This window comes from Carassius carassius, chromosome 50 (genome assembly GCF_963082965.1).
Source record: "Carassius carassius chromosome 50, fCarCar2.1, whole genome shotgun sequence".
Taxonomy (NCBI): Eukaryota; Metazoa; Chordata; class Actinopteri; order Cypriniformes; family Cyprinidae; genus Carassius; species Carassius carassius.
The window spans coordinates 13390247-13415560 of NC_081804.1; the positions used below are offsets into that span (position 1 = coordinate 13390247).

Here is a 25314-nt window from a genome sequence, read left to right on the forward strand (position 1 = left end):
TCCTTATTCTTCGTGGTTTATGATGTGCAAGCTGTGAGATTTCTGAATCTTTTCGTGTGTGTGTTTGTTCATATGCCTGAAGATTTACATCTGAGTCGGCAAAAAAAAGCAAAGACAGCTAAATACGGTCGTTACACATTACACAGTGTTTAATACAAGCTGATATCGACAGACATGCTGACCGATTAACATTCATGAGCTCAAGTCTCACGGCGAGTCAGGTCCAGTTTTTACACCACCCTGTGGATGGACCATGATGTGCCCAGCGGGACGTAAAAGAAGCTGATCATTTAAATACACTTAAATATACATACAAATAAATATTTAAATTAATATATAATAATCCTGAAAGCGAAACATATGGAGAATGTTGTGGGACTGAGTAACACATTGCAATGCAGCAAAGCATGCTGGGAGTTCTGTGAGCAGATGGTACCAGTGTGAAAGAGTCTAATTGATATGGAGAGCGAGTGGATGATAAGAGGGTCATGTGGATATGGCTTTATTAAGAGCAGCTGATGGACGCCGGATATGAAACACACATTTGCTCTCTTCTTAGGTGTGGATGGAGGTGATGTCAGCAAGAGACCTCTTTCAAAAACATAAAACAATCTTACCAACCCAAATCTTTGCTCAAAAAGGATGTGTGTATTTGATCAATCAACTTTACTGGGCTCTTTTGTTTGTCTTCTGTAGCGTATGTGCTCCAGGTGAAGGTGGAGATGGAGCTGGAGATCCAGCAGTATGAGAAGACCAAAGCTGTGAGGGAGGAACAGCTGGAGAGACTCACACAGATCTGTCAGGAACAGGCCGTGAGTCTGACATTTACATCACCAGAGGAACAAAATGACCTGTCTTGTGCCAGTGACACTTACCTTGACAGCAGCTTTGTAATAGAAGTATACTCAAGAGTGGAAGCTTTGCTTTAAAGGAATAGTTCACCCAAAAATAAAAATGTACTCACCCTCAGGCCATCCGAGTTTGTTTCTTTATGACATTAAGAGAAATGTAGCATTACATCACTTGTTCATCAGTGGAAGCTCTGCAGTGAATGGGTGCCGTCAGAATGAGAGTCAAACAGCTGATAAAAACACAGTAATCCACACCACTCCAGTCCATCAGTTAATGTCTTGTGAAGTGAACAACTGCATGTTTGCAAGTAATAAATTCTTCATAAAGATATTTTTGATAAATGTGTCCTCTATCCATAGTATTGCATTCTTCAGTGAAAAAGTTCAGGAGAGAAATATGCACAAATCAAGCATCGTTTACAAGTGAATATATGTTGGTGTATTTGAATGTGAGAGGACAGCAGGATATGGATGTTTTAACTGGAGGAAGCATTATTACACTGTAAAAAAATTAAAACCTCTCCAACTCAAACATTTCTAGTAACTGGTTACATCTACATTTTTCAATTCAAATTGAATTTATAAAATTAAATGGATAACGGACTCATATTTTGACTGGTTTGCTGTGGTTTGGATTAAAACTGTTTTTAATGGAAACAGTTGAATTTGTTTCTTACAAACACGCAACTTTTCACTTTAAATGATGTTGTAAAGTGGACTCTGTCTGACGGCACCCATTCACTGCAGAGGATCTATTGGGGAGCAAGTGAGGGAATGATAGATTTCTCTAAATCTGTTCCGATTAAGAAACAAACTCATCTACATTTTAGATGCCCTGAGGGTAAATTTGCAGTTTTTGAGTGAATAATTGTTTTAACTTCTTTATCATTTTCTCCCCTTTCCAAATGTTTTTCCATAATTGCATAATCATGTCGCACTGTGTATTTGTCCAGCAGAGGGCAGCACTCTGACACACAATCAGATTTCACTTTAATTCATCTGCTCAGTAAAACAGCGCCTGTTTTCACTCTTCATTTTTTTATTGATCAGATTGTATCAGTTTATTTAGCCATTTTAGAGTCACCTGAAAAAAAAGATTAATTTAAAACTCTTCTGTTTATTTGGGTCCAGAATTAAATGCTACTGGTGTCCACAGACTCTGATATATGTAACTGTGTCTCAACAGCACAGTGCATCCTGAATATGCCCCATAATTTGAACCGCACCAAGCTCATGCTTCATTTCTGATCGGGTCTCTGCGGATGATGCAAGCTCGCGTTTCAAGCTGCAATCCAGCCCAGCGTATTACATAAAACAGTCACGTGACCCGTCCAGCCCGTCTCGGCCCTCCTGACAGATAACACAGACAGGGATCAATGCACACCACTGAAATACACAATTCACCCTAGATGTGTTTCTGTTGTTCTTCCCCTTGGGGAAGAAGACCGATAAGACTGTGATAGAAATGTCTTGAAATGCCTGATGGGAACTGATCTGAGACCCTGAGAACAGTCGAGCTCATTGATTATGTCCAGTGTGTGGACATTGATTCAACAAATAAAGCATATTATTGGAGTTGCAACATAGCAAGGAGATCTATTTCAGTGTGTTTATGATATGAATTATAGATAATGATTGGTAATACTGCCAGTAATAATTGTTGGATGACCTAAATGGCTATAACTTTAGTCGAAATTAGAATAATAGCTATAATTATGTTATAATTTAAGAGCTATAAGTTATAACAAATAAGTGTGTGTTTTAGTTTTTTTTTATAATTCAATTCAATTATAAATTAAAAAAATAATCTGGAGTTCTTAATATAATTTAAACAAACAAAAACAACAAAATAAAAGATTAGAAACAAAATAAATAAAAGATTCCACACTATTCGTAGATCAAAGATTGCCTTTGAATAAAAGGTTAGATCTTCTTGTTTTCATTGAAAACGAGCTGATTTTAGTCAATATTTTTTTATATATGAATATAATGTTAAGACTTTCGGTTTAGTGGGGTTTCTTGACAAAACATTCTGTGTAACAGCTCATAATGACAACAAATTAAATTACACAAATATATTATTTAAAAATATTGACATATTCAAAAATGTACTGTTTATTTATTTAGATTATTATTATTATTATTTTAATTAAAACTGTGTTATGCATTGGCAAAGCTATTGACAAATTTGAAAGCTGACAATAGGGAGGGCAGTGACTTGTGTTAAACAGCTATCAGTGTCTGTGGGTGTTCTTGTCTTGGGCAGTTTGAGATCAGGCAGCTGAGGGCTCACCTGGCGCAGCAGGTTTTGGATCTGGCCACTGAGCGGGATGCCGCTATGCAGATCCACCATGTGTGGGGCAAACAGAGCAGCAGCTTCCAGGAAATAGACGGCCTGGGACCCGCTGGATCTGACAACACCAGAGAGCCCAGACCTCCTCCAGGTACCCGGACCTGTCCTACAGTTAAAAAATTATAAAATCTTCTCCTCCGAGCTTTAAATCAACCCAGACAACAACATCCCTTCAGTGTTTACTGTGACAGATTGTATGATATCCCATTATAACAGAGCGCTAGAATGTTCCCCACATGTCAGGTCACATTGGGATCTGTTTGACAGGAGTACAGCTGTTCTGCTCTGTGCATTGGGTCTTGTTCCTCCTGAAAGAGTATTCAACTATGGCACAAACATCTGTTCCTTTAACCTGAAAAACCCCACAATGGTCCTCATACAAGCCACACTTCATCCCCTAGAGGATTGTGGGAAATGTGGACACCCGGAGCCAGCCTGTGGCTTTTCCCTCTAAATGACACATGGACAGAAATGCTGTCAAAGCGCAGGCCGACCCCTGGAGACTGAAGAGCGGAGGAGAGGAGACGGAGTGACGGTTGCCCGAGGGCTTGTATCTTAGTGGCCATATTTTATATTTGACACCTCAAAGACACATATAACACGGGAGTTAGATGCATTTAAGCACCGAAGACAAAGATGCAGAAAATATAAGAGCTGCTGAGTGATCTCATTTTCTAAAGAGTTGCTATTTGAAGTTGAGGGCACTACCTGTCAGAGTTCAGCCGGAGCGAGGTCTCTTTTATCTCCGCTCTGGTTCGGGGAGAATTTACTGCGGGACATGATCGTGCTGAATCATCGCTCTCAAAGTCTGCTTAGTTTCAGAAACCGGATTCCTCGGAGACACCCAAAATAACTAGTGTTTTATTTTTGACATTGCAAAACACAAAGCCAGCAGAGCAAAGATGAACGCGGTTTCGTTTAAAAAAAAAAAATGTAACATTTTGTGACATTTTAGAACTGGAAAAAAAACTGCCAATGAGGTTAGAAAAATAAACTTAACTGAAGACATTTTCTATGAAAACATTTTGCTTCCCAGTTAAATTGATCTTTATACGCATGCCAAATGAAACGTTTTTAGGATGTTCTGCTTTTTGCCAGAAAACAAGGCACAGATAATGACAGATAATGATTTATTCCCAGTGCAGGACATGAGGAAAGACTTCAGAGCTCGCACATGTATTTTAGTTATTCTAGATAATCTAGATAATTTGAATAATTACATGTCAAACCTTGACCCCAAGCAATACCAACTACGGTATTTTGCCAAAAGCAATTGCAAAATTTAGAAAGTACAATGTATTTATATAAAATAACAAAAAAGGGTTTCACATTCACTCTTTCTTTGAAAATGTGTGTGTGGTCGTCTTCATCCTCATGTGTTATTTATATTTGGTTCTGATTGTCTTCCTGGTGTTTTAGTCGGCTGCCCATCTCCTCCCGAGTCTCCATTGATGAATATTTAAAACAGTAAAATGAATTTAAAAAGGCGCAGTGAGTTGGGTCTGGTCTCCAGAGATGTGTGGATGGCACTTAGAGTGCAGTCGACTCCTCGCTCTGCCAGACAGATCGTAAGACCTTCTACCCAGCCGATGACCTCCACTGCATCTACAGTCACAGCCACGTCAGACAGGCTCTTTTTGGCTCAGGAGCCCAAGCAGCAGAGAAGGATGGCCAGAATCAGAACGTTAATGCATTGCTTACACTGTAGCATGCTTCTATACAGTGACTCTTAAACGTTTCCCCATTATAAAGCAGTGAAATTGGAAAAAAGATCAGAAAAGCTTTCAAATCTCAGATTTCTAAGCATCTGGATTCTATTTTGTTGTTTGTTTGTTTTTGTTTTTAAAAAAAAAAAAAAAAGCTGTTTCTTGTTTTTTTGGTTTGGGGTCACTAAATGTGTGACTGACATTTGTTTTTGTTTTTTTCCAGAGAGTGTCGTTCAGGATGATATGAATAACTACATCAGTCAGTATTACAGTGAGCCAAGTAGCGGTAAGTAATAATTTTTTGTGTTTATATATATATATATATATATATATATATATATACATACACACTGTACAGACCAAGAGTTTGGAGTGTGACTCTACAATTTTCATAGTCATGAAAATAAAGAAAATTCTTTGAATGAGAAGGTGTGTCCAAACTTTTGGTCTATATTGTATATATATATAATTTTTTTTTTTTTTTTTTTTTAGATTAATCTATGCATATGCATCCAAATTATTGTTTTACTGATACTAGTTTTTCGGCAGATGCCAATTTTTAGACAGCAAGGTGGATCATGGGTCATAAATTGTTGAAAGATACAGCATATGTGACCCTGGACCACAAAACCAGTCTTAAGTGTCAATTTTTCCAAATAGAGATTTATACATCATATGAAAGCTGAATAAAAAGCTTTCCATTGATGAATGTTTTATTAGGATCGGACGATATTTGTCCGAGATACAACTTTTTCAAAATCTGGAATCTGAGGGTGCAAAAAAAATCAGAATACTGAGAAAATCGCCTTTGAAGTTGTTCAGATGAATTCTTAACAATGCTTATTACTAATCAGAAATTAAGTTTTTATATATTTACTGTAGGAAATTTACAAAATATCTTCATGGAACATGATCTTTACTTGATATCCTAATGATTTTTGGCATAGAAGACAAATCAATAATTTTGACCCATACAATGTTTTTTTGGGTATTACTAAAAATATACCCCAGTGATTTGAGACTGGTTTTGAGCTCCAGGGTCACATACGTATATATTTTAATATTTTGGAATATGCAAATATGTAATTAAAAAAAAATGCCAAATGAGATATGAAATAAATTAAATATTTGTTCAATTTTTACTTGAAATCAGTGTTTAGTATAATTGAGATACCGTTATCATTTGTATGAATATTTTGAATCCGTTTTTATTTGAATATTTTCCGTTTTCATTTTAGTTTTAAGAAATTTGTTGTGTTAGTCATTATTAGCAGGTTTTTATTGTCTAGTTTTTATTCATTTTTATTTCACTTTTAGTTGTCAAGTTACACTTAATAGCTGTATAATATTAAAATAACTAGTTTCTTTAAATATTTGGTTTAATTTTATTTTAAGTTTATTTTTGGCTTTAAATTTAGTTTTGGTTTTAGTTATCTATAATAACCCTGCTTGAAGTTCCCTTGACAATCGACAAGACCTGTCTGAAGATTACACATTGTTCAGTCGAATACACTAATCGCTTGATCTCAAAATGCCAAAAGGTCTGGCTAATGTATTAGTTGACCACTTTAATTGATGCTTAAATATTTAGGATGGCACTCATTCACTAAGTTACACCATCTGTTATACACAGACATTGGGGTACCCAACCCTGGTGCATGTATCATAACCACAGCAGCCATCGATGTCCACCTTCCCACCAACCCCAACCAGTTGCCGCCTTCCCTCGTCAGTGCTGACGGCCCGGGCAGTGGCCAGGAGCGCACGGGCAGCTCTGTAAGTGAAGCATCCAGCACAACCATGTCCAGGTCCAGCTGCAGCTTCACAGCCCGGCAGCACAGTGTCAGCAGCCACACGCTGGGCTCCACAACTGACATCAGCTCTACCGTACGGGAGGCCTCCACCTCCGACTACAGCGGCCAACGCTGCTGCCCTCCTCCATACTGCAGCCCTCTGACCCTGGGCACACAACCGGGTGTCCATGACCCCAGCGGGGTGGTCAAAGAACTACTCTCTTCCCTGTCTGAGGACTCCTGCCTTGTGCAAAAAGGCAGGGTGGACCCGGTCAACTTTAAATTGCCCAGTCCGGCAGGGTCGGTAAAGGCCAGCCCGGAACTGCAACACAGGGTGAACATTTACAACAAGAGAAACCAGGAAAGTCTGGGCGTATTCCAGACCAAGCCACTTATCCACCTGCAGGGGACCGAGCCATCTCTGGAGGAGAAGTACAGGCTTATGGAGCCAGCAGATACTCCACTCGGCCATATAACGGACACATAGAGCATGACATTTGGGACGGTGACCACCAACACCAGCTGAAGCAGCCTCTCTCTTGGCCTCTCTTTCTATATCGCTTACTTACTGGCTGTGTCCGAAATATAAAAACTGTTGACATTGCTTGCAGTATCCGGAGGTAGGAAGGCATCAGGGCATATCTGAGTCTAATGTGTGTGGAACGTTCTCTACTGAAAAAGTGTGACTTGTCAAAAGGTTCCTGAGTCAGTGTAATAGACTAGTTCTGGAGAGCCAACTTCCTGGTCCAAATCTGCTCCAACGGACCTTCTTGTAGTTTTCAAGTAATCCAGAACACCTTCATTGGTTGATTAAGGCATGTCTGATAATGGTTGGAGCTAAATCCAATGTGAAGGCAACTCTCCAGGAGCAGGGTTGGCTACCCCTGCTTCTTTTTCCCAGATTTTTGTGGATTCTCTTGTTACAAATGGTGTAAAATCACAATGCTGGAATACACTACGACTTGTAAATGGTTTGAGAAAAAAAAATACTCTTAACAACTGAGGATCACACTACCAGACTTTCATAGAAACATGCTTTGTTGACAAAATACGCAAGCCAAATGAAAATAATATTTATTCTAAATTCGGCTCAAACTATTAAACAAGTATGATACCCTCCAACTGGATGTAATCATGTTCTAAAGCTAAAAAAAAAGAAACTTTTCCAATAAAGAAAAAAATATTTTCTGTGAAATTCCAGCCACACTCAACCAGTCTCCAAGATCTACAGACTGGTTCTGACTGTTGGCACTTGGCACTAACATCCACTCCCCCCAACTGTGTATTGGAGCAAAAAATTCTAAGCAAAAATAACAGTTGTATTCCAGCTTTAAGTTTCTGACAGACTCTGCAGGAAGGTGCCTCTCCATGAGCTGGATTGGACAACCCCAGTGTTCCCTCAACCCTGTTCCTGTAAGTAAAGTAGACAGTTTTGAACTCTTACTAATCGAGCACACCTGATTGAACTTATCAGCTTATTAATAGAGACAGCAACACCTGAAATAGATCAGTTAGATTAAGACATCCAAAATGTGTACTGTTGGTGTGCATCCAACGCGTCGACTACAGCATAACTAGTTCACTATTCGGTGCACCCCCTACTACTGAAATGCCTCCATTCGGTTGAAACATTGGACATATCATTCCCTGTCTATGATATCCCACAACCCTTTGTATGTGGTCCAGTGGTTACTTGAAAAGTGTCTGATGGGCAGTTGAAAACAGTAATTATCTACAGAGATACAGATGGGAATCAACACATCTGAGGTTAAAGGGTTTTGAAAGCCTGTCTAAAACCTTAGGGGCACGGTTCCTCAAATCCAGCCATGGAGGCCCACTGCGCTCCAGAGTTTAACACCAAATCTAATCAAAGACACAGGCTAAATAAGGTCTCCAGAATGACTCGAAAATTACTGGGAGTTAAGTTTGATCACGGTCTGAGCTGAACTTTTCAAGACCGTAGCACTCCAGTGTCAGATTTGAGGAACCCTGCCTTAAGGTTTACCTTCATTCAAAAACTCTTGAGTGATTGGGCCGCAATTACTTTGTTTCGGACACAGCCAATCCGTCTTTCTCTGTGTGTCAAACAGCACTATGATACCCACTCCCAGGTTTCATGTTCTCAAAAAGGGGCACATGAAGTGACATGAGGACAACGCTCTCTGCTACTCACCTCATGAAACGTTCCTCCTTACAGATGCACATTTCTCTCTCTTTCTCTGTCTCTCTCTGCAAGAGCACTCGAACTGTGTCACTCCTGCCAAAATTGCACAACCTTCCAAGAGGTCAGGTAGATGTACTTTGGGAGCCATCATTGGAAGATCCTTCAGGAATTTCAGTGTGTCTGTTGGGCGAGTGGTGTATGAAACCAGCAAAGACGCACTCTTTTAGACGGTAGACCAATATCTGAGTGTGGCTGGAAGACTTATCACGTGTTCTCTTTCAGGGTGGCATGGGAGGGAGTTTTTGTTTGTCGAATTTGTTTATTTGTACGAAATGTAACTGACACACAATGTACAATCCTTTCCCCCCCAATGCTGCAGGGTTACATTTGATCCGTGTTCAAATGTGTCAAGCTGTGTGATTCAGCCAAATTTCTTACCTTTGCCTTTCTTACATTACTGATGCTGATGTTTGTATTCAAATTCTATGCGAGAAAAAAAAAGTGCTAAACTCAAGTATTTTTAAAACATGGAGAGCAAACTATAGGCGAACATTTCAGGTATACAGTATTAGAAGATTTTTATGCGAACTTATGGTTAGAATGTTGTCATAACCCTTAACCTTAACCCCCATCCCAATAGCATGAGCCTTTGAAAAGATCTTTCTGCTTTCCGACTAAGGCAAATTAATCCTGTTATCAACAAGGGATTTTACAAACTGACAATGGGAGAGATTGTCAAGCAATTAAAAGTTGGTAACTTCAGACATCCAGTGTCATTTTTGTTGTAGTGTCAGGTTTGTTGTATTTGAAAGGATGTGTATGTTTAGAATTGGTTTTCAAGTATGCAGAATGTGAAAATGTGCCTAAAACTGGTCGTTTGAGACAACAAAACCAATGCACAAGAACAAGCAGAAGTATATTTATTGGATCACTTCAATAAACATCCAGGTCCAGACAGCAACATTATTAAAATAAAACTAACAGCAAGTTACTTCCACAAATATTACATAGAAATTACAAAAATTACATAGAACATGTAAAGAACATCGTAAGACAGCCATCCACAACTGCTGGATAAATGAACTTTACTCCACTGAGCTTCGTTTACAGCAGGAGAGTCCAATCCTGCTTCTGGAGGGACAGTGTCCACCAGAATTTAGGTTTATTGTTTACATTAGCTATTGTAAGTACATATAGGTGTTCTGGAGGAAAATCCTGTTCAGGAGGAAACATCAGTGGAGTGTTGGCTCTGAGCTTCTTAAGGCAGGCTCCTAGTGAAGTTCTCCAGATGAGTAACGTCTTCCTGTGTCGACTCACTTTTTCAAGGCTTCGGTTAACTCGGGTACAACCTAGAAATAGATACACGGATACATAAACTGGCCCAAGTCTTTTTAACACCCTCGCCCTGTTTGCATCTGGTATTAAGATGCATTTCTGTTGATCTGATACCAAGTGGACACAACTACATACAGGTGTAAACGGTCTGAAACATTTTTGGCTGCAGAAAAAAAAACAAATTTTTTTTGTAATTTAGTGCTGTTTTCTGTGCGCGCACACACCCAGAGTGCTCTCATGGAGTCGCACCATTACAGAACTGAGTTCACTCACTTTTTTTTTCTCACTTAAACGACCAAATACACACACAATTAAGTCAAAATGCCTATTTTGGTGGGTGTCATTGTAATTACAGTCTAAACCAAGTTAAAATAAATGTTTTAAATGAGTTTTAAATTAAACTGAGAAAATCTGATGTGTGTTTTAGAACTGTGCATTTGTCTGAAAGTACAGAGAACAGCTTGCTTGTCTGTGTTATTAAAGAACAAAAGTAAAATCTCTGCTCAAATTTGTTCTTGACTGAAAAACATCTTTGGTAAGGATGAATCTACAAATATGTGGTAAAACTTGAAAGAAATACTGCTCAGCATATTAAGCAAAATTTACAGTCTCACAAAGGCATTTTTGTGTGAAAACATGTATGAAGGCAGAGTGCTGAAAGAAATGAATGAAAGAATGTATGAACATAAATGCATAAGGCAGAACTGACTGTCTTCAGATATATGCTTTTCATATCTTCCTCTGTGTAATGCCTCTTAAAGAGGTGTTTAAAAGCACTGCTTTGTTTACAGTGGTTACCGGGGAAACTGCTGCTGGTCCATCAGCGCCACCTGCTGTCAGACAGCGGAGTTACATTTTCATTCAGTCTGTCTGCCTGTTAGTTCAGACCAATGCAAATCAATTCTTTTGTTTTAAATCTTAGCCTGCAGATGGAAAACAAGCTAATGTGCATTCTGAAAATCTCAACACTAAAATGCCTACACTTTATGATTTTGATCTCACTCTTAAAATTAGTTAAAAACTGAAATGTGAGGTTTATCTTTAAATAAAATTATTTATTTTTTTACATTTTTTTGTCAAATCTAGTAAATAACGTAAGTCACCAAACAAAGATTTTTTGATTGTTTAAAATCTGTCCATTTTTAATATTAGCATTTTAATGTTTATGCAAACAAAAAGTGATTTTTTTTATTATTATTATTATTATTGTTTGTTGCTCTTCGACATTAAACAGTAACTTTATTCTTTTTCCTTAAATCATGTTAATAATAATAATAATTAACTATAAATTATTTCAGGAAATCTTCAGACCAGAATTGTGCCCCTGAATGACTGAACTTGTTTGTGATTTGAAAAGTACGTGTGCACGTTCATTGCAGAACTCAATCTACTTAAGATAAACGGCTGATTCACGTTCTCTTAACCGCTTGTAAATCTGTGTAAAAAAATTAGCTGAAAACAAAACCGTGCGTATGTGTCCACCCCCACAACCCTCCCCCACCCCTGGAAAAAAAAGTTCAGGTTCGGGATTTTTTTTTTTTTTAGCTTTAACCCCTGCGTGTTGTTGAAGTGTGTTAGCCAAACAGGATTTTAAACTTTGTCGGCTGAAATCGTAAGTTCGTTTGAGGCAAAAAAAAAAAAAAAAAAAACTGTAAAAAGCACTATGTTCTCTTAGCATTCCTGATTCTAACAAACCACCAGTGTTCTACTTAGTCAAAAGTGGACAAAACACCAGGTATAAACGGTTGAAAGTGGATAAAACACCAGGTGTAAATGGGAATGTGTCTCCATCTACTTGTGATGCGAGTAACCAAAACACATTTTAATACCAGATGTAAACAGGCCCCTTAAAGCAGAACCCAAACTTTTTTCCATTGTTTAAGCACATTAGGTAGAGTGGTTGTCATTTGAGAACCTCCTGAACTTTACCTATACTTTAAGTTTCTCATCTAAACCGAGGTGTGCCCTGAAAAACTATATCATCACCCCAATATGTCCCCAGCTCACTTTTCAATCTAAGGAAGGAGGAGAAAGCCCATACATTTTAATCAGTTACCCGAGGAGTGATCACGTGTAAGCTGATCTGAGAGCCGCCCCTGATCGCCAGCACTGCCCATCATCAGCAATCACTTTTACACAGTTTACCTGCACACCTGTGTCTAGCACACACCGCCTACATAATAGATGAACAACAGGGCAAACACAGGGAAATAAACTATGCTAGCGTTACACGAGGTAAACACCAACAACAGATGGACGTGGTGTGTGTGTGGCAGCCCTCTGGCACTGTGAACGTGTGTGCCATCTTAAACTATGGCGCGCAGCCGGGCGTGTAAAGCTCTGGTGAGAGGAGAAAATAAAGGTGAAAAACTACACCCGCACACTTGTGCCGACTATCAATTACTTTTCTGCTCCGAAAGAAGGAGAAGTTGTATATAAGGCTTCTGGCTGGAGCCACGAGACGCCACTGATTAATTCAGAAACTCAATAATTCAGAAGTTGCACACTCTCCATTAGGTGAAATAATGCTCCCTGCAAAATTTAAAAGGGAAATAATGGGACAGCTTTTTTAGAATCGCTCTGGTTTTGGTTCTAGATCGCCTTTGGCTGAAGAAATTAATACCAGGTCATTTGAAATTTACCGCGCTATTAATAATAAACTTGAAACAGTACTGCTGATTGTCTGAGGCACTGGATTAAAATGTCTCTGATGACCTGACGAGGATCTTTTGTGCAAATGAGATCTGTGTTTAGAGGAAGAAGACTGTATGTTTCTTGTTACGTATACTTTATCCTTAGTTGGAATGGCAAATGCCTTCTCCTCCCTGTCCTGAGGAACTGGGCCCATTTTTAGGATGTCAGGTAGGAACGGTATCTCATCAATGTCCAGAAAAAAAAAAACATTAAGTAGTTGCTCTCTGGAATTTTCATAATTTTTACCTTAATGAGGGGATTTTTTTTTCTAAACATATAAAAAAAACCTGATCAAAAATCAAAAACTCTTTCGTTGTATTAATTATGTTTATAGCCACACCAAAAAAAATATTAGATTAAAATAGAAAAATAAAAGAAAAATAATATAGCAAAAAAAAAATACATGAAAAATAAAATTATATGACAAAATTCGCATTCAATAAATTAAGTAATTTAATTTCGTAGAGCATATTGATTGAAGAATGTAAAAGCAAGTTTTGAAAGCAGAAGTCGGATTCAAACCTGTGTTTCCTACATGAGCACCACAAGTCTCTAATCTCTAGGTCACAACTACAGCAAGGAATCTTACCTTGAACAGATCTGCCACTAGGCCATAGTCAGCCACTTGGAAAATGGGGGCTTCTGGGTCCTTGTTGATGGCTACGATGGTCTGTGAAACAATTAAGTAAATTATTTAGCATGGTGGGCTGTATTAAATAGAAAGCCTCTACGGGATGAGCGCTGATGGACTATAGTCTCCATAAGCTGACATGAAAAACAATTCTCAAAGGTCTATTCCCAGAACAAGTGCAGTAGTAAAAAAAAATGCTAACACATTATTCTTGTAAACATCTCATCAACATGAGGAGGATGCTCATTTATGGAACACGAGAATGAAGATGGTTATGATGGGCTCTGGCAGATAAAGCAGCTCTACCAGGAACTCTATTCCAAAGGTGCAGAATAGAAAATGCAGATGAATTATGGATGCAGGTAAAAAGCTACTCCACATGGCTTTTAAAACACTCCATTACAATACACCGACACACTCAAAAGTGAGTTAACTTGGCATATTCTGGAAACTCTTGGAAACACAGCTGCTCATTGGTGGGGGTTTCCTCTGATTGCTGATATTATCACAGAAAATGATATCTTCTTAATGTACTACAGTGTGTGGCTGTGTATTTTGACATGTATTACTAACTGTACCTTGCTATCTTTCATTCCAGCAAGATGTTGGATCGCTCCAGAGATGCCAACCGCAATGTACAGCTCCTGTAGAGTAACCAAAAAAGTATTTAATTGATTTGAAAAGGAATTATTATACAAACCAGCAATTTCTTGCTCTTTTGAATAAAACATTTTTGACCACCCATATTTGCATTTTACTGTCTATTCAGTACTCAGAAACTTTGCCCGTTTATGAACGGCCAGTAGTTTTCTCAAACAGTAATTAGCCAATCAAATACATGACTTTACTCATCTAAATTACAGCTATTGTTTTTTTTTTTTGGAGAAAAGAAATCAGCAAATATTAGTGGATTGTGGGGAGAAAATTAGATGCTTACTAAGAATACATCTTCATTAAATTATTATATATATATATATATATATATATATATATATACACACACACACACACACACACACAAACATATGTTAACATGTTAGCCATCTATATATAAATTCTGGCAATTAATCGTGTATGATATTCATTAAAATCACGTAATGTTAAGTTGTAACATCAGTATATTTCTCTCATTTACTTAAACATATTACATACATAACATATTATTCTCTCTTCACATGCAAAACTAGCCAGTTATGAATCACTTGTGACAGGAAGCTCATTTAATATGCTTTCAGAATCATGTTATGCACAAGCCTGATTGGCTGACAATACGGTGTGCCATGTTTCAATTAGCAGCACTTAAAATGAACGGCACTGGTGTAAATGAGGCTGGCGCTTAAAATTAAACCATGAGCTAGACTCCTGTATGCATATTATACAGAAATGTGACTGAAAATCCTCAACAAGCGGCTATTTAGCCATGTCACAGGTTGCTAACGATACAATAACGGAGGACGTTTAAAGCTGTAAATTTGAGCTAAACCCAGCAGGATCTCGGCGTTGGCACAGAAGCACTCTGCTGACCTCTCGTCCCGGAGTACAGGCCACAACATCCTCACAATTACTCAAAAGAGGAGCACTTGGGGGATGTGGCTGGGAGTATCCCGAGGGAGTGGTACATCAGTGGCTCTCAGCTTAATGCACTGCTCCATGAATATTTCAGTGCAGTTTAATGTGGCTGCGGCTCTCTCCCGAGGGGCCACCGCTTCACTTTGTGAACATGCGGCCGGCCGGAGCACTAAAAGCCAGCAGGGCTGGTGTCTCAGATGGGCTGAAGTGATGGAGACCCACACATATCTCAGGATCCACAGGATGGAGGAGGTTGTAGTGGGTGTTGGATAAAAGTTTGCAGAGGATTGCTTATAGTTATCAGATAACGTCATAACTTTTCTTAACATGTCATTTCTCCACCTCTGCTGAATGTTTCAACACACAAACAGAATCTGTGACATTATGGGAGTTGGCACTTTATGAGAATAGGGCACAAAACATGGCCTGAATCTCTTGAAATCCTATTTTGCGGTGCTTTTTAAAAATATTTATCAAATGGGCTGTGAAAGATGGTTCAGAATATGTTATTATTACAAGAGCAAACTAAAGGTTAAAAACAAAGGTTGAAACTTTGAATCATATACAATAAATGAAATAAATAAATAGATTGTTAAATGTTTTGAAATAGATTTTATTCTTTCATATTAATTTTACTTACAGTTGTAATAATTTTTTAATGAAGTCATCTTTTTTTATATGTCTATATTGTTTTTACTAATTATTATTTCCATTATAGCTTTAGTTATTTTAGTACATCAAGTTAAACTAAATGAAAATGAAAAATACCATCTTGGAAACTAGCTGGGGAAAAAAACATTGAAGTTATTAATTTGAGTTAACATTTAAGACAATTTTTAATATAACTCCCGATTGAATTATTCTGAAAGAAGAAAGTCACATACACCTAGGATGCTTCGAGGGTGAACAAATTTTAATTCTTGGGTGAACTAACCCTTTAAACAGTTGTAGTTGCAGCATCATGGTGCACATCTTTAAACAAAAAAACTCCAAAGCATGCACCTCCAGTCATCAAAACATCATGATTAACCACAAAAGGCATACTCAATCGACCCAAAACAACACTGTCAAGTTCATTTCACTGGCAGAACTCATTCGGGACTTGTTCAGGGTGAATACTAATGCACAAAATTCAGATTGCGCTTGACAAGCTTGTCAAAACATTTAGAGAATTGGGTTTGGGGCTGATTTGAGCTCAGGGCGGACCTGTGTGCTGCACGGCTCTACTAATGGCTCTGGTAAATCATTTCGAAGCCGGAATGTGCCATTAACTACATCACAACGCCTCAGAGCTCCGCTAATGTGTGGATAATGACAGCGGGGAGGTCCCACTCGCAGCGGATAATGGAAAATTAACCTTTTTAAAGGGCAACACTGATCCATCTTTCTGGACTCAAACAGAAACAACAATTAGATGTTCTTGTATTCAAAGTCAAGATGGTTTATAAAGTCTAAAAAGCTGGTGGGTTTGTAACTTCGAGAGAAATGTTTTCCCCTCTGTAGTGCATGTGATTGACGGTAGGACACACTGAGAAATAAGACAACTGGTTTTTGACAGCAGTACTTACAGGAGCCACAATCTTTCCCGTCTGTCCAACCTGCATGTCGTTGGGGACATAACCAGCGTCAACTGCGGCTCTGGAGGCACCGACTGCAAGAACATTTGGGTGGTTTCATTTTAAATTCCTGTAGCTTGATTAAAAATGAAAACTTAAACAGAAACTAGAGTAAAAATCAACAAAACGAACAGCGTACCGGCTGCGTTCAGTTTATCAGCGAGGTCGTAGAGCAGTTTGAAGTTCTCGCCGTTCTTCAAGCCCCTCCCTGTTATGACATAAAGACGGCAGATGGGCATTAAATATGAAATTACTGACAAGGTTATGACTCCAGTAGGATCGATACTGTCTCGGTTTACTATTGATTTTCTGAGCAAAGAAAAAAAAACTGCCTGGAAATTTCTAGGGAATACCCAACATCATGACCTACGGTTCAAACAGACAACAAACATAAACACAAAGATGATGTAGTCCCTGTGGAAAGCAGTTTCAGTTTATTGTAATTTATCTATGTTATTTTTCTTTGAATAAGCAATAAAATATGAGCGTTTCTGCTTTATTTCTTTTAGAAATCAATAAAGCTTTGTTTATAATAAAATATAAAAATACAATAGACAATACAGTAAAAAGCAATTACATGATATCTAGATTTTAAAATATATATTATATAAATGTATTTATTTATTTAGTCATACCAGCCTCAAAAAGGTGGCAAAAATGTACTAATAATAGTAATACAACATACAATGAACAATTATAATATCTCTGTAAAATTCATACTTAGTATTGAATATTTTATGAAATACTTGTACAGTTCAAAATTTATTTTCAAATGAAAAATTGTACTTGACTATTGTTATTTTTCTGCAAGCAATAAATTATAAGAGTTTGTGTCTACAGCTTGTTTAGAATCAAATATCCTAAGAAAAATATATTTTTTTTTATTTAAGTATGCATGTATGTACTTGTATATTTATCTATCATAAAAAGCTATATTCATGGTAAAAATTAAGAAGGAATACTACAATATATATTTAAGCTTCATACTACATTATGATAACAATTGTATAAAATCTTTTCATATTTGATACATCTACACACACAAACACGTGTGTGTGTGTGTGTGTGTGTGTGTGTGTGTGTGTGTGTGTGTATCTATCTATATAGATGGATAGATGGATAGATAGATATAGATACATACAATAATTTTATTCACACACACAATTTCCGCAGATGAAAACCCAAAACATTTCTGGATAAAATCCTTGTCTAGTAACATTAAAGCAGTACAGGCCAGTAAAATACAGAGGTACCTTACTAAAAAAAAAAAAAAAAGAGATATTAGTGACTCTTCTGCTTAAAAAGGGTGAAGTGATAGAGGTACAGGTTATCATCACAGCATAGCTGAAACACTGCACTGACCAATCAGCATTTGGGAGTAAACTACACATTCTCTGACATGCATTAGTTAATATTAGGACACCTTACTGTAATGTCCGATGGATGTTTGTGGTTCTTACCTCCAGACACCACGACTTTAGCACCGGTGAGTTCTGGACGGTCACTCTTGGTTAGCGTTTGTTCCAGCCACTCAGAGACTCCAACAGGGGCAGACGAAGAGACTGCAAAAGCAACAACATCTCGTGAGGAGACGCCCAAATAAACAGGCCGAGTCGTTCCGAAATGCCCTTTACGATCCCTTTAAAACCAACGTTTAAACAAACTAGACCATCAAAACCTGGCAGCGGAGTGGAAGATTATATACAGCGCTAAATACTATAAACCTTTGTGTGTGGTATCAAAGTCAGCGTGACCTTAAAGCAAAACATGAACAAACAGCAGTGTTTAACTTCATCAAACGACTCGGTACCTTCCTCTGAAGACGCGCTGCCCCCCTCCACGGCCGCAGGTTCAAAGGAAGTGCCTCTAACGGTGAAGACCTTGATGCTTTCATTGCACTTAACTGTGCTGAGGGCATTTCCTGTGAACCGAAAACATGTTTGAAATGACCAGAAATATTGTTAATGGCAAAACATAAAACTAAAAAAAACTTGTTTATTCTTTGTTAAGAGAAGCTAGATTATCACTATATAACAGCCTGTATTAATACACATTACTACATTGTATAATGAAAAACATATCATCATAAAATGTCCATTTAATAGCTTTTCAGATAAATTAGGCAAATGTATTATAAATCATATGCGAAGAACCTTCAAGGATCCCCTGGCTGAAAACCTTGGACAAGTGGCAAACCACCACTTTTCATTTGATGTTTGCGAGAAAAACATTTATATCTGATTTAAAATAGCATTTAAATAAAGGGGTCTCATAAATAATAGTGCCCTGTGCTTGCCAAAGATAAAGTGGCTGGAGTAATTAGGAAGTATTTATGGCAGTAGAGTTTATGGATGAGAATCGGTGAACAGAAAAATAATACATGCAAAGTGGGACAAAAAGGCTCCAGGGTCCCCCCTTAGATATTAAAATGAAAATATATGATTTGTTCCACGTCATTGCTTGTCTCCATGTATGATGGCCAGACTCGCAAATCACAAACTCGGTGTTAAACAACGAGAAGGACATGGAACAAACCAGGACGTTTATTTGAAAGCAAACAGGTTTAAAGCAAGCGTTTCATTGAGAAGTGCTAGTGGTGCGTTAGTTTGTGTGTTTACCGGCGTAAATGCTCCTCACAAAGGTGTCTGGAGATTTGATCTCAATGATTTCTGAAATGGGAGCCACATCCAACTTGGCAGCCACTCTTGGAAGGAGATTCTACAAATAAAGATACACACACACCCTTATTAAAGACAAACGGATGTTTCTGAAGCTCTTGGATTAAGTTCAAACCATTAACATGTCCATCCTTATCTACAGATGCGGTCAGATTTGATTTGTTTGGAAATAGCATTATTTGGGCAGGCATTGCTCAAAATCCACTTTCACCGCATGTCTGAAAACTTTGGCCATCCTGCATCGCAGACAGAATAAATATCGTTGAGTCTGCAAAAGAGCTCTAAGTTATGTCTGGAGGTGAAAATATTGCATAGTGGTAATTCAAGTGTTTTATATAGTGACATAATGAAACCAAATCCACCACTTAAGAATCCATCAAATAAAATACATTTAGCCAGTGAGGAAATTGAGACTAATACATCTCTTTGGTCTGGGGTTAGGCTACATAAGATACTGTTTAATGTATTACAATTCAATTTAAATACCATTAGATCTGCTGCCTGACAGTTTGGCTGTGGAATGACAGATAACCGTGCATATAATAGAGCCGCACTTACTGAGGACGGACTTCTCCCACTGTTGCAAAAGTCAAAGGCAGTATGAGAGTTTCTAATCCATTTCGCTTTGGGAAATAATCAGATAGCTTTGGCATGAGAGTAACTACAAAATCCTGCATGAAGTAAGGCATAGCTACACTAATGACTGATGCAAAAAAAATCAAGGAAAAACGTATGTAATTTTGGCTTGATCACAAAAAAGAGATTCTGATAAATGTTATTTCATCAGATTGTCATTATATTAATTATTATGTCATCAAATAAAAAAAAAAAAAAAAAAAAAAATATATATATATATATATATATATATATATATATATATATACCAATTTAGTTTCATCTGATACAAATTCATCAAATAAAAAATAATACATTTATAAAAATAAATAAAAAAATAAATAAAAATAAATAATAAATCAAATATGCTTGATCTGATAAAAACAAAAGCAAAATGTGCAAAAACGTGGAAGCTTAGTTCAATATTATAAATGTTCATCATAAAATAAGTTCAAGTAAAAAATGTCATGTTCAATTCATAAAATCTGATAAATGTTAACCATCAAAAAAAAAAAAAAAATACATAAAAGCATGAAAATAAAGATAAGGCAAAACTGTTCCTTTTATTAAATTTGATAAAAGTTTGCCATTAATTAGAAAAAGACCAAGGCAAAAATGTAAATCATTTCTGTTCAAACTTTAGCAAACACTATCAAAGGCAAAAGAAAAAAAGTGAGAAATCTTTACAATTATACAAACTTCGTAATCCAAGAACAACAAAAAAATATATATATATATATATATATATATAAAATAAATTTTTAAAGTAAGAAATCTTTACAATTGTACAAACTTCATAATCAAAAAAAAAAGTTTATCATCAAATTAAAAAAGATCAAGGAAAAACATATATCACTTTTGTTCTAATAAAAAGTTGTCAATTTGTTCAGTCTGATTAACAGTTTTCCATTACAATAAAAACCTAACCACAGCATTGTTTTTAGTTTTCACTATAGATCCAGTTAGCCTGCTATTTTATTCTGACCATTTTTGTCTATTTGTTCAATCTAATAAACTCATTCCATTTGAATTGACTTTAAATAGCTGACAAAAGGTTTTCAATAAAATGCTTATATATATATATATATATATATATATATATATATATACATACATTTTCAATGCATGCAATCTCATATAGATGCCTCACCACAGTGTTGTTTCTCCCAGTGTGTAATGGACACATGATGGCTAAATGATCGAGACAACAGAATGTCACCCAACTTCCTCAACCTTTGCTTTGGATTTACCTTTCCGAAAGCAGAAGCTCCCGCACAGATGTGTGTGAAACTGAACTGTTTCTGGGTTGCCAAGATGAGAGGCGTCAGCTCCTCTGTGAAAGAATTTCGTATTTCATTTAAAATGCTCAATACCTCCTCCTTTCAACTCTCAGACACTTTATGCCAAGTTACTTGTGTAAATCTTCCGTAAAGAACAGTACAACAATCAAATACTTATGAAATTTAAGAACAAAACTAAATGAAGTTGGGTTTACCTGGCAGAAAACCTTTGTAGGCTTCATGTTGAGCTACCAGAACTTTCTTCACCCCTTGAACTTTGGACAACTGCTCTGCCACCTGTCCAGAAACCCATAATCAGACCCCTGAAATTAGTCTTTCAAACTGCTACGCATAAATCAATGTGCTTGAACAGATATACCTTAGCACAGTTTGTTCCAGCAACCAAACAGGACACGTCACTGCCGAGTTTTGTAGCAGCAGTGATGGCGTTCAGCGTGATGGGGGTCAGAGTCTCATTATTGTGCTCGGCAACAACCAGAGTACTCTGAAACCTCTGAATCAGAGCAGACTGGGAAAAGAAAACAGGTTTGGTTAACTACTGAATCAGATACAGTAAGATATAAATACCTGGCAGGCCCTTTCACCCAAATAACTGTTAAGAGGTCACTATGCAGTGCATCCAGACATTGTTCTGTAGGCCACAGAGATCATTAGAGATCTGAGACATCACAGGGGTTAGGATCTGACCTAATATATTCACATATCAAATGCAGTCAGTGTAGGTCAAGCAGTTAACGCTACTTGAGGACGATGACGAGGTTTCATAATGCATTGTTTACAAATTGCATAACCTTGATAGATAACTAGCAAGCTCTGTTTATTACCAAATCATATACCAAGTGACCTGAACAACATGTCATGTTTATTCAATGTTGTTCAAAAGATCAAGATTTCTGTTTATAGCTATAAAAAGAAGCAAAACTATTAGAATATATGAAACTTGTCGTTTATACGCCTAGCTAGCATACTATACAACCATAAAAAAACATATGTTTGCAAAGTAACTAAAGCATTTGACATTGCGTGTTGACGCTCACATTTCAAAAACAAGACGATATGGAAAAGAACCGCAGTTTAGTAACGTTACCATATTGCATAACTTCTTCTGAACTGAATGAGTTAGCCAGCGTGCTAAGCTATTCATGTAACTGTATTTCTGTCTATAGAGGGTAGAGAGAACGAATAGCAGCTTAAAAGGATGTGCGCACTGGTTAATGTGTCGTTTAGACGGATTTGTCTTACCAGCTGCCTGAGATGTGTCTTGTTTACTGCTCTGAGCATGATTTCTGCAGCAGTCTGTCAGCAGCAGCCACACTGTCACTGCTTTAGTAACAAGGATAGAGGTTAAGCTGAGATCTCGCGAGACTTTGCGAGATCAAAAGAGACCCTCAACAGCTCAAATGTGGTTTGGGGGGTATTTTGGATATGTGCAATGTCAAAAATATAAATATGTATAAGAAAATGAATAATCAATAAACTGTTAGTAGAGATCGAACTGTATAATAGTATAGTGGGCGGAGTCGGTGGATATTTAATTAGGAGGTGTGGTTTAATAGATTAGATAATATGTGGAGCTTTTAGTTCAGAAGAGGGCACTTACAGAGACTGTGAACGCAGCAGGGCCCACTAGACCGAGGGTTGCATTTTTATTACTTTAGTTATGGTTTTCAGTTAGGCAGAGGCAGGACATTTTTGGAAACAGCCTCAGCAAGTTTTCTGTAAAGCAAAATAATGCATTTTTATATGAATATGATTTTTTTCTCAAGTTTTTAGAGGTATGATTCTTATTCACTTTTTTTGTTCGTTTGTTATTTTGTTTTATTTACTACTTTTATGTAGGCTAATTTATTGATTTGACAAGATTTTATGCTTTCTATTCACGTGCAAAATAAAGTAGGCTAATAATTTTTTTAAGTTGAAGACAAAAGATAAAGATAATTTATTTATGACCTTTTGGATTTAGTAGTTATTAAAATAATAGTTTAAAGTTCAAGGCTGTTCAATAAAATTATACAATAAAATAATTAAAAAATCCCACAAAAAAAACATTTACCCTGCTATTTAATCTACAAAATAGCAGAGGCATCTATATGAGACTGCATAGCATTTTAATTTGCTTTAATAAGTTGAAAACCTTTTGTCTGCTATTTAAAGTCAATTCAAATGGAATGAGTTTATTAGATTGAACAAATAGACAAAAAATCATAATAAAATTGCAGGCTAAATGCATAAAAAACGTATATAAAACAGTTATGATTTTACCATACCATTGTATTTGATGGTTTTATTCAACAGTTTATAGTGAACGCTAAAAACAATACTATGGTTATGTTTTTATTGTAATGGCAAACTGTTATCAGACTGAACAAAATTTTTATTAGAACAAAACTGATATGTTTTTCCTTTATCTTTTTTTTTAATTTGATGATAAACCTTTTTTTCCTAACTTTTTAAAATGTATTATATATATATATATTAATAAGGCTATACATTCTTGGATGACGAAGTTTGTAAAATTGTTTTTGGATTTAGTAGTTATATTTGTTTGAACTCATTCGTTTGAATTGACTTAAAAATATTATAGAAATAAAAATGTATGAACAGCCGAGACGACAAAAGGATTTCAGCTACGATTAAAGCAACTTTAAAACTCTATATTGTGTTCGGTACATGCAATCTCACAGATGTCTCTTCTCCACCCCTTCATGGACACAACATGCTTCTTAACCCAAATGAAATATGTTTGTTTGCTGGGTTAGAGGTCAAAGTCAAAGGTGAGGTTCGACTCGCGGTCACTCAGTGAGAGTGAGTAACAACACGACTTTCAGGATGATTGTCCGAATCATTTTCAGGATGTATTAAACCAAATTATGCATTACGCTCGCTTTTAAAATATATGTGTGTGATACTTCAATTCAAATTAGACATGCTGGAGGAGAAGTGTTTATCTGTATCAAAGTACAAATATGACCAAAAATGGATAGAGTAACAGATTTAAATTTAATTAAGAGAGAAGCACGAATTATTCGCAATAAATTGAATAATAAGTTTAATTCAAGGTGCGTATATCGCTTAAGGATACAAATAACAGTTATAAACAAATTTGTGCTGGGAATCATTCCTGTCATTTCCAATAGAAGCAGAAACGATTATATATATCCGAAGAATGTAGATTTCACGTAGGTCAATGATGGTAAATTTGGTAGCTAATTACGCACAGAGCGTCAGCAGATCAATTGGATCTGAAACATGTTTTATTCGCAGCCAAACTAAACTCTCGAAATGCTATAATAGACTCACTTCATTTTTTTTCTAATAGCCTACTCTGAACTGCTGTAATTAAGTAATGTTGTTAAAGTTAATTAGCCTACATACTTTCTACCTTTACTCTTTTTTTTTTTCCAAAGGCTTGGAATGGCAAAGATGTAACTGATTATGAACTGTATCAAACAATATGTGATGTTATTTTGACGTCCAGGAGGGGGCTCACTAGAACACAAGGACTTAAATTAATATGGTTTTACACATATAGAAATTTTTCAAAGCAACGAAGACGAAATATATGAGTTCCTTTTTTTTTGGAGAAAGTGCTAATTTTGGAGAATATCTTCAAGTGAATAAATATATATTTGAAACAGTATTCTAGTTTCGTTTTATGTTATAGCAACCCACCTAATCAAATGCAGTTTTAACCCGCAGAACATTTCACTTAGCCTGTACATGTAAAATTAAAGGCTTTAACGTTAATATGTTCGTTCATAACATTAAGCACTCGCATGCAGAAACTGCACTGAACTTAAAACATTACCTGTTTCATGAATTTTAGCTACTTTTCGTGTTTGCTCGTTAACTGCAGTAGCTACTTTGTGCTGTCTCTCACAGCTATGTTTGGACAGACAGAAGTGTGAGTTTGATCTGCGATTCCCCGGTATCCAATATTCAAAACATTTCCCGTGGTCGGATCTCCGCGCCGGGCTGCTGATTTTCGCGGGAGCGAGCGTGGGTCCA

General features: G+C 36.8%; 2 protein-coding genes across 3 annotated transcripts in view; one reads left to right on the forward strand and one right to left on the reverse strand.

Moving 5' to 3' along the window:
• LOC132133542 (transmembrane protein 266-like) overlaps nt 1–7388 on the forward strand; it is a 50758-nt gene extending 43370 nt beyond the window's left edge. For both annotated transcript variants that reach the window (XM_059546413.1, XM_059546412.1), the window contains 4 exons: nt 697–812; nt 3118–3295; nt 5134–5196; nt 6544–7388. In XM_059546413.1, coding sequence (XP_059402396.1) covers nt 697–812; nt 3118–3295; nt 5134–5196; nt 6544–7190 — 1004 coding nt within the window. In that variant the 3' untranslated portion in view covers nt 7191–7388. The remainder of the gene's footprint in view (nt 1–696; nt 813–3117; nt 3296–5133; nt 5197–6543) is intronic.
• Nucleotides 7389–9770: 2382 nt separating this feature from the next.
• On the reverse strand, nt 9771–25252 carry LOC132133009 (electron transfer flavoprotein subunit alpha, mitochondrial-like). Its single transcript, XM_059545661.1, has 13 exons — nt 25115–25252; nt 22549–22629; nt 21665–21814; nt 21501–21582; nt 21256–21338; nt 19331–19430; nt 18523–18633; nt 18173–18274; nt 16852–16920; nt 16665–16747; nt 14106–14171; nt 13486–13566; nt 9771–10216 (listed from the first exon to the last, which is right to left on the reverse strand). Exons 2-13 carry the CDS (start codon nt 22585–22587, stop codon nt 10181–10183), a joined length of 1002 nt encoding a protein of 333 aa, XP_059401644.1. The 5' UTR covers nt 22588–22629; nt 25115–25252; the 3' UTR covers nt 9771–10180.
• Nucleotides 25253–25314: the final 62 nt, after the last annotated feature.